Source organism: Scardinius erythrophthalmus (genome assembly GCF_964197995.2).
Source record: "Scardinius erythrophthalmus genome assembly, chromosome: 1".
NCBI lineage: Eukaryota > Metazoa > Chordata > Actinopteri > Cypriniformes > Leuciscidae > Scardinius > Scardinius erythrophthalmus.
The window spans coordinates 33,512,126-33,522,170 of NC_138221.1; the positions used below are offsets into that span (position 1 = coordinate 33,512,126).

The 10,045-nt window shown below is 38.5% G+C and overlaps 1 protein-coding gene across 4 annotated transcripts; it reads right to left on the minus strand.

Moving 5' to 3' along the window:
- Window positions 1-566: 566 nt before the first annotated feature.
- Window positions 567-8,652, minus strand: LOC308700222 (uncharacterized protein). 4 transcript variants are annotated; one of them, XM_081381722.1, is made up of 21 exons: window positions 8,557-8,652; window positions 8,273-8,411; window positions 7,655-7,750; window positions 7,176-7,565; window positions 6,948-7,049; window positions 6,641-6,873; window positions 6,369-6,547; window positions 6,124-6,214; window positions 5,246-5,593; window positions 5,027-5,144; window positions 4,671-4,762; window positions 4,458-4,575; window positions 4,110-4,214; window positions 3,652-3,827; window positions 3,171-3,347; window positions 1,909-2,965; window positions 1,690-1,757; window positions 1,351-1,408; window positions 1,066-1,127; window positions 782-934; window positions 567-642 (listed from the first exon to the last, which is right to left on the minus strand). In XM_081381722.1, exons 1-15 carry the CDS (start codon window positions 8,629-8,631, stop codon window positions 3,264-3,266), a joined length of 2,346 nt encoding a protein of 781 aa, XP_081237848.1. In that variant the 5' UTR covers window positions 8,632-8,652; the 3' UTR covers window positions 567-642; window positions 782-934; window positions 1,066-1,127; window positions 1,351-1,408; window positions 1,690-1,757; window positions 1,909-2,965; window positions 3,171-3,263. The 4 variants fall into 4 exon arrangements, with proteins under 4 accessions (XP_081237848.1, XP_081237847.1, XP_081237845.1 ...); XM_081381721.1 differs by having other exon boundaries at window positions 1,351-1,757; XM_081381719.1 differs by having other exon boundaries at window positions 1,351-2,965.
- Window positions 8,653-10,045: the final 1,393 nt, after the last annotated feature.

Genomic DNA, 10,045 nt, shown 5'->3' on the forward strand with positions numbered 1-10,045 from the left:
AATGTTCAGGTAGAGATGATGTGAATATGTGAGATGATTATTTTCTGTGAGATGAATCTTTAAATTAATAGTAACTTTAACAGATATAACAATGATCTACTAAACATTTCATCTGACTGCAGACGACTTGTGGTCATGAACATATATGATCAAGTTTGGATGCCAAATGGCCTGGCTCCAGTGCTTGTCTCACAAATTTTCCATGAGTCTGTGTTGTGTCAGCACTTTGAGGAAAGCAAGTTAAATTTGGTACAGTACAAAACACTGTTAATTTGAACTGAACTAGAAAAACCTACACAATAACCATCATGACCCTCAGACAGGTCCACAGCACCGCTTCAATGTGGCCCTCAGTAAAACCAGAGTGAAGATAGAGATGACCTTTGGCACCCTAAAGGCACATTTCAACTGTGTTCGGCGCTTAAGAGTCACCAGAGCGGGCATCACAGATAGTGGCTGCATGTGCCATTCTGCACAATATAGCCACCAGTAGAAAGGAGCGAGAGACACCACAAAACCAGCTTCTCCCCGATGAAACTGACCCGATCACACTTGACCAACCAGCTGGAGCAGATGTAGATGCAATCACCATACAATATTACACTTAATAAAAGCACATTGAAACTGCAGATAGGCCTCAAACTGTTTTATTGGTTTTGTGGGATGGGAGGGAGGAAGAGAGCAAGACAAAGTTGCATTAATAAGAGGAAGAGTGAAGAAAACATCTATGTTCAATAATAGTTCAAGTTATACTATATATACTATATAACTATATACATACTGAGATCAGTTTTATCCAGCTGTTTGATTTTGTTTGGAGCCTCCTCAGCTCACAGTCAGCTCCTTTAGTGAACAATCTAGTTCAAGACTCCTTTATTGTGCAGTCTAGTTCAAGACTCCTTTTGTACAGGGCCCTGACTGAGTCTGTTTCCACCTGAAACATAATTCCACCACAAACATGATCATTACAAGTTTTCTGGAGGCTCATCAAATCACAAAAAGTTCTTTGACTTCCTACAAACACAGGACTGACTGTAATTTATGTCAAGGGTTTTAAGTCCTTACACATTTCTTCTGAAGCCCATTGAGGTAGAGGCCTCAGTTTCTGGGGCAGGTTGTGAAAAATCCTACAATAAAAGAGATGTGTAAAGGCCAGTCCCTTTTTTATGCCACACATTCAAATGTTTGCCATAATAAAAAGCCCAGTGCATTCACATCAGCAACTGTCTGAGAACACACAGACAGAGTGTCTTCATCATTTCCTCCACCCTAATAAATAAAAATAGGCCAATGTAAAGCATAACTGTTGTAAAGCAGGTTATGTTTGGTGTTCTGTCTGCTGATACTGACCTCTGTGTGGGAGACTGTGTGTGTGCTGTCTTCAACAGGGACACTGTATTTCCCTCTACTGCAGAACATACAGTCAGCCATATTTACAACTTAAAAAAGTAGTAATGTATTGCACACGTACTCAGTGTTACTTGCTTAGAGGAGCCAGCACCAGGGTCAGATTGTACAGCACCTGTAATCCTATCCATAATCGGCCGCCCCTTATTGCCTACTCAGAGCCAACTCCTCCGCCAGTGTATTCTGGTTTTCTGAATTTAACTCTTTATTTCTGTTTGCCGCAAACAAGTGTTTGTGATAAAATGTTCACAAAAGTAATAAAAGGTTGTGGTAAATACTCACCACTTAGAATTATATTTTTATATTTTGTCTTTATCTGCTGCCAAGAACATTTGGAGTTGGGGTTGCATCTAAAAATAAATGAATATTAATTTTTCTTAAATGCACATTTTTATATATTATAAAAAAGGCTATAGGCTATATTACACGTATAAGCTACACATACATACATACATATACACATAATTTTACATAAATATAGAACGTATTTGTTTAACTTACACATTAACAATCAGCAATCTTTCTCCAACAGTCTTCTCTTGCTTTGGCAGCAGAGACCGTATTGTTTCGAGCTTGAAATACATATTTAAATTCATCGCAATTATGAATGATTATCTCTAGCTCCTCCGTGGAAAAATATATCGCTCTCGCTCTACCCGCGATTGGTTGTTCAGTGTCGACGTCACTCTTTCATGTGCACGCGCGCGTGGAGTAATCATAGCTTGAGGATCTAAGCCTGAGTTGACAGAGAAAGTTGATGAGCTGCATCATGGTACCAATAAAGCCTGATTGCATCGGTTTGGTTTTGTCAACTCAAAACTAATCCTGTAACCCCGAGTTTGTTCAGCTACCTTCATGGTACAGGCCCCTGCAGTCCAGTCATAATTGACACGCAGTCTAAATGCATCCGACCAGTTAAAGGGATACTCCACTTTTTTTGGAAATAGGCTCATTTTACAACTCCCCCAGAGTTAAACAGTTGAGTTTTACCGTTTTCGAATCCATTCAGCCGAACTCCGGGTCTGGCGGTACCACTTTTAGCATAGATCATTGAATCGGACAGGACCATTAGCATCTCTCTCAAAAAAATGACCAAAGAGTTTCGATATTTTTCCTATTTAAAACTTGACCCTTCTGTAGTTACATCGTGTACTAAGAGATGCTAATGGTCTTGTCCGATTCAATGATCTATGCTAAGCTATGTTAAAAGTGGTACCACCAGACCCGGAGATTGGCTGAATGGATTCGAAAACGGTAAAACTCAACTGTTTAACCCTGGGGGAGTTGTAAAATGAGCCTATTTCCAAAAAAAGTGGAGTATCCCTTTAAGAAGCACTCATTTACACTGCTTCAAAATCACTGTCATCTGAACTCTCAAAATCAACTTCTTCATGGTCCTCTGGTATCTCCTCGGGCCCATCCTCCAGCAGAGAAACAGCATTTGGTCCTAAAGCCAGGCTGTAACTTGAGCATACGACTTGGAACTTCTCCTCTACATCTGCAAGCCTTTTCTGAAGAAGACACAAGAGCCCGCGATGACCCTCTTCACTTAAACTGCCTAGAAGGAAAAATTAAAAGCGAGGTATGACAATACTTCCATTGTTGTTGAGCTATTCATTAACTGACTTTACTAAAGAACTACAAACCATTTAGATCCAGCCACAAGGAATCCATAATGTAACAATTGAGGATCTCAAAATGAGTGAGGTTATAGGATCCACAAAAGCATTACAGCAAGAATGTAATAAAAGTTAGCTTCTTACCACTGTTTCTGCCAGAAGACATTTCTGGTATCACTGTCCTAATGTTTCTAGCCAGCTCTCTGAGATAGGTGCAGTGCTGTCTCATCTCCCTCATCACAATGATCTTTTCCTCTTGAAGCCGCACGTTTGACATGTACACATCAAAAATCTTCTTCTTGGTGAGGATGTTGCTGGATTCTGAAGTCACACAAATAACATCCCTTCAATACAAATTTGACCTGTAGTCTAAACAGCAGGCAAAACACAAGTAGTGTATGGACATCCCATATACTGGTGCAGAGAGCAAAAATGAAATAGAAATTTAATCAGATAAAACGTGGCATGTGTTTACAGTAGCATATTCAACATATCATTAGTTTGCTTAATCACACACACACACACACACACACACACACACACACACACACACACACACACACACACACACACACACACACACACACACACACACACACACACTTAGAGAGAAATTGCTACTTACCACAACTGTGCATATTAGACTGTCTCCTCCCCCCACGGAGAAACTGCTCTCTACCTTCTCCTCAACGATGCGTTCCTCATCTGGCACCTGCTCATTGTAGAGCTTGACTGTTTGTAGGAGTTTTCTCTTCTCTTCCCACAATTTTCTTCGACGCAAGTGTCGAATTTTGTTGCTGTCTAAATTTTTTTTAAAACACAGAAAACATGATGCACAAGCATGTGTATACAGATATCAGAAAGTACATGAAATACTTATAACTGACTTAAGAATTAATACATCAAAATGAAAAAAAAAAGCAAATGACTTAAAAGGCATAATAATAGGCCTAATATCTGTAAAATTAAAAAGAAGACATTTTAAAATTAAGGACCTAAAAACACTATAATACAAAAACAATCCACATAAGACATCTGCAAGTAATAAAAAAGACACAAATATTAGATGAGTTTTCAACATACCAGTGTGATTATAAAGGCTGGCTTTTTTTTGATGAACACCAAGAAACATTTGTTCAATTGATTTCTGAAGGTTATGTTGGTCATCACATCTGGTACCTACAGAATCTTAAAGCAACAACAATAATACAAGTTTATTATGATGTCTTGCAAGTTCAAGTTCAAGTTTATTTAGAGCCCCAAATCACATCACTGTTAACAGTGTCAAAGGAGTTTACAAGCCCACAAGTTAATAGCAAACAAAAACAGGACAACGCCCCCTTACTTAATCCTTATGCATGGCAAAGATTCTCACTTATACAATTGCAGTATTAGTAAACTACTTAGAAGAATGTCCATAAAATACTGTACCGTCAGTAGCCCATTGTCTGACATCATGTACCCACTGATGCACAATGTTCTCAGGACACCCCAGTTCACTGCTCAAATCCTCCAGTTTCTGAGATTCAGCCTCAGCCTTTTTCAAAGTCTGGTGTAAAAAAAAAGATTTTTGACTTTGCAATCTTAAAAAGTGAGGAAAGTCATGAAAGGCTTAGCATACATAACTCAGACATAACATAATACCTTGATGTATCTGCTGGATAGGGCAAGATGAAGGCCTTCCCACTTCCGTCGGTTCCACCCAATAGCATGGACAGTTAGCATGTCATTCCTGGCTTTAAACAACAATGATGTGATGGAGGAAAGTACCATTAATGCTCATGGTATTGCAGTTCATCCACGCATTGACAATTGATTTTTAATTTAAGAGAGATGTAATGCAGTTTTATTAATGTACTATATTAGAATATTTACAGCTGTATATTTGCTATGTTATATAATATTTGTAATCTCAGTACAAAGTATTAGACAGTTAGAATAAAAAGAAAAAAAGAATAAAAGACAGGTTTCCTAAAATAATATAAATCAGCAATAATTACCAGATTTTGTCATATACTTGGTTGTGAGGGCACAACGAGACAGGTAGCTGATGACCATTTCGACCTCCTCCCCTGCAGTTGTGCCAGCACCTTCCTGATTTTTGCCACTCCAGATTATCTTACAAATCAGCATGGCACTTAAATTATAGTCATATACAGTGTATTATATAAGTAATTTTTTTTTTTTTTTTTTATGGTATGATAAAGAATATGCAGTACCTCACACTTGGTTGAATGAGCCTTGGCATGCATGACAGAAAGGAATGGTCTCATCTGCAGTAAAGGTCTGAGTTCCAACATGGAGACTGCCAACTTCTCAAGATAAGGCCAATACTTGCAAGCAATATCTGTGCAATAGAACTGTCCGTTTGTGGCTGCTTGGAGCTCCTTCTGCAGGTACAGCGGATAAGCAAATATTTCCCCCCTGTACATGTTAAGAGCCTTGAGTAGCACTCCATGTCTGCAAACAACCACCTCAAGGCCCTCTTCATCCAGTTTACTTGCTCTTCTGGCCGTTTCACGTGCAGCAGACCACTGACTGGCTCCACAGATCCCTTTGCCGGCAGTCTGCATGACACAATAATTCTGGTTAAAACTGAAAGTTGCTATTTTTTCTAACTAGTTACTTCATCCATCAGGATGAGTCAGGTTACATCACACCAACTGGCATCTTTGTAATGATCGGTGACAATAAAGGTTTACTTTCAAACTACTACTAAAGAGGAGCTTCAGAAAATGCATCTTCTACTTTCTCTACTCTACAAACTGCAGAGATAGTCACTAGTATAGTCACATGACAGAGATAGTCGCATGACAAACTGCATGCATAGTCACTATCTCTTGCAGAGATCTGCTATTACATAATTAATGACTAAACTAGCCACTTTGGATGCCACCACACCTACCATATCTAATTTAAACCTCTACACAAGATTGCTTGAAAGAGTGCATCATGCTCAAAGTGCTAGTAACAAACTAAGTGTATTATATAAGCTTACACCAACTAGGGATACATTATCTATTTAATAAAACAACAATCATACATTGCAAATTTTGGATATAAATCAAAGGTGCAAAAAACGACATATTTTACTAACACTTTTCATTTTACTCCTGATCTCGTCAACAAAATGGTGTACATCAGTGTCCTTGGCAATGAAGGTGCCATCAAAATAGGGTTCCTCTGACCTTAATAGAATAAGAAAAAAAAAATATGTTCAGTGTCAGACATTATATGTTCTGATAATTTTTAGGGCTGTGAAAATATTAATCGCGATTAATCTTTTTACAGCCCTAATAATTTTACATTAAGTAAAACAACTACAAGTGTAAAACAACTAACCCTTTTGACTGCCGAAATCGGTACACTTTTCTGTTGCCATCTGCACAAAGAGCAAGCATGTTGGGTGTACATGCCGGGCAGGTGAAGTGCTCAACACTGGCCATTTTTTCACACTCGTACTGGCAGAATGTGTATTCCATTAAGCTTCTTTGGAATACGTCTCCATGTATTTTCCCAGCCTGTACATTTGATTAGTAAAGGGTAAAATGAAATAGCTACACTAATATTCTCTCATCTCTACTTGAGGCAACTTTGATCTACACTGATCTCACCCTTCCAAAGAGACAGGTCCTCCTCTCCAACATCCGCAAAAAACCTTGTCTCGATAAACCTGGTGCAACAGTTTTCATTTCTTCAAATGAACTGAAGACATCTACCGAAAACAGCGTGTCAGCATTCACAGATGCTGGCCAATACCCACTGCTTATTAGGTCGCTCATGTCAGGTGTCCAATGTGCCAGACATAATCTGCACAGCAAGTTTGGCAAGTGCAAATCATACCGACCTAAAATCAAAAAGTAGAACATTGTAACACACAAAGGGACAAGAATAAATAAAAATATAAACCATAATTCATACCATTTATGCAAACCAAAATGATTGCTCTGCCAGCTGATTCTGTGACGTTTGAAGGGTCGCAAGTACATAACTGGACAGGTCTCACTGTAGGCAATAAACATACTGAAAAGAGAAGTGAAATAATTAGTGAGAAAGCATTAAAAATATGTCCAATTAAGATAATAAAAGTAAAAAAAATTAAATAGAATAAAACTTTAATCACTTTACCAAAAAGGTTCAGAACACTACCTTGATTGACCAGTGTATATTTGCCATCTTTTTTTACACAGCACACTGTTGGCTCAATGGGCTTGTAAATTCCCTCAATGCAGGACTCCCTGTTATGGAGGGTGAGTTTTTTGTGTACGTATATGTCACACTCACAATCCATACACAGCCACTCTTGGGGCATGCAGTCTCTGCAGCGAATGACGGCAGGAGATGTGCAGTGGCTGCAGTTATTTTCTGGAGCCACATTGCAGGACAGCAAGCAGTTGATGTGATAGGACCTTGCTTTCCGCCACTCATCTTGGGCTACAGATTGGCGCAAGCACCATGATGTGGATGTTGAAGGACACTTGCTGGTGCCTTGAACATCTCCTGAGGTCAGAATGTCCTGCAGTTTCTGCATCTCACTGTCTAAAAGACAGAAATAAGAAAATAATCATTCCTTTCATGCTTATTGCTAACTTGCTTAATAATTACAGTAAGGTCAGGTGTCATCTTACCAAATGAGTGTTGAGAGCAGTTTGATTGGGTAACTGTGGGAACCTCCTCAGATGACTCAAAAGGAGTAGTGCCCTCACTGCCAACAACGGAATCAACTGAAAAGATAGGTAGAAAGGAACGAGATAACAATTTTCATGTCTTACAAGCATATAATACAGTGTTCATTAGTGACTTAAGGCTATAATAGGCTAATTGACATGTCTGACAATTCCATTAATCTCTAAAAGTTTTTTTCCCTCATTATCTGGACATAATGTTGAACTGTTAGCAGCATGAACCTGACACTGATTGCTTCACTTCCACTTAATTTCTTTGGAATTACTTAACATTACAGTGAAGTCAATAACATAAGTAACACATCCACCACCATGTTGTGTTTCTGATGGCACAGTTTAACATACAGTATTCAAAGGAAAATGATTAAAAAACCGGAAACAGAAATGCTGTGCACTGGAAGCCCCACAGTTTGGTGGTCTATGTTTCAAAAGTGACACAAAACCATATTTATGTTACCTAACAAATAGCAAGCTAAATTATGTATACAATGGGCACAAGTTATATTTAGTTAAGAAAGATTGGGTGGGTAATCACAAAAAATCCTGGAAGACATGGACTACCTGTAGCTGAAGTACGTTTTCGTGTCTCTCCACTTCTGCTTCTTTTTAGCAGTGGACGTCCTTCAGCATCTCTCTCCACCCATCGGACATTAAATTTACTGCCTTTAGCAGATGTTCCTTTGCCCGTCGCTTCCTTTGCCTTGCATGACAGAAAGTGAGCATTGTATGATAACACTGAAATACAGCCAAGTCTTGAGCAGTTCATTCAAATTTTGCACTCTAATTCCCACTCTTTAGTAATATTACCAATACTGGAAGATCACTGTCTCAAAAAAAAAACTTACTTTGGTTTGAGCAAGAAGCATGTCTGCAATGAAAATAGCATCATCTGCTCTCCCTCTGTCTTGCTGAGCAGCCATTTCAAAGATACTATACTGGAAAGGAAGATAAAAACACGGTCAGACAAAAAGAATTGAGGACAGAGTATAGACTATATAAAACTACATTTCTAAAAATGTTTTGGACAGTGAGAGAGAGAGTAATGTGAAAGAAAAATAAAGAATAGAGTAACAATACTTGAAGACAGTGAAGCTTTAGAAGAAAGAAATTGAGAGAGAGAGAGAGAGAGAGAGAGAGAGAGAGAGAGAGAGAGAGAGAGAGAGAGAGAGAGAGAGAGAGAGAGAGAGAGAGAGAGAGAGAGAGAGAGAGAGAGAGAGAGAGAGAGAGAGAGAGAGAGAGAGAGAGAGAGAGAGAGAGAGAGAGAGAGTTTCCCTCCGTTTCCGGCTCATGGGACCTTATTTCGGAAAAAATATGTATGGAAGTCAATGGCGAGAGACAACTTATCTTTTTATTCCGTCTGAACTGTGCCCTGAACTACACTGCCCTACAAAGCAAAAAGGCAGTAACTACGCAGAGTGCAGAACTGAGAAAAATGACTTTAAAGTTATCCTGTCATCCAGCCTAAGTAGTTGTAGGTAGATTATTGGACATGTGGCTGTTTTGTTACTTTATGTTAGCTTATTCTTTGTACATATCAATCCTCACATTTAATTTGATATTTTACCCCTATTTTGCAGTTACTGTATTCTTGCTTTGTATTACTTACTAAAAACGTGGCACCATACCAAGGAAAAAAGCAGTAACTACAGATTCTCCAAAAACTATTTTGCCACAACTTGGGCTCTGGGTGTGTTAGATACACTGTATTTGAATTAATTGGAACCATTTGTTTTCCTGAACATGGATATACCAATCCCAAACTAATTTGACCATTTTAGGTCAATATTTTCCACCCGGAAGCTGTTCTGGTGCTGAAACGGCTGCTTAAAGTCGCACATTGCTAAGCTGTATCAAGGTCCAAATGGGGACCATTTATTTTAAAAAGGACCACATTATTATGTGTGAGTATTAGATTAATGTGTGTCTGGGGGTGTTTCTGTATCTGTAATGTAGTATCTGCTATACCTACAAATCACATTAATGTTAAAGCACTGCAAAACAACTTTTCTTTGGAGCAAAACAAAATCATTTTGCCTACGTGTTTCTAATTTGTGTGAAGTTAGAAGGGTGAAATCGCAAATGTTAAAACCGTCCCGTGAGTAGGCCTATGTCTCGATACCAAAATTCCAGTAGTCGGTACCGATACCATTCAAATTTTACGGTTCTCGGTACCAATTTCGGTACCACAGCAAAATCTGTTGAAATTTTTCTATTTTATTTAACTGTTTGGGAAAAAAAAATATTTATGACGGTGATCATAAGTAAATAATACATAAGCATTGAAGGCTACATGCTGTTTAAACATAAATATTGCTTATAAAAAAATCAAGTGAA

Bases quoted from the DNA above. Each gene is read 5' to 3' on its own strand.
- LOC308700222 (XM_081381722.1), bottom strand. From the start codon at position 8,631: ATGGCTGCTCAGCAAGACAGAGGGAGAGCAGATGATGCTATTTTCATT. The intron at 7,050-7,175 runs GTAGTGTTCTGA...TTCTCTTTTCAG, and splicing joins ATATACACTGGTCAATCAAG to TATGTTTATTGCCTACAGTG. The intron at 4,215-4,457 runs GTACAGTATTTT...TGTTGCTTTAAG, and splicing joins CAGACAATGGGCTACTGACG to ATTCTGTAGGTACCAGATGT.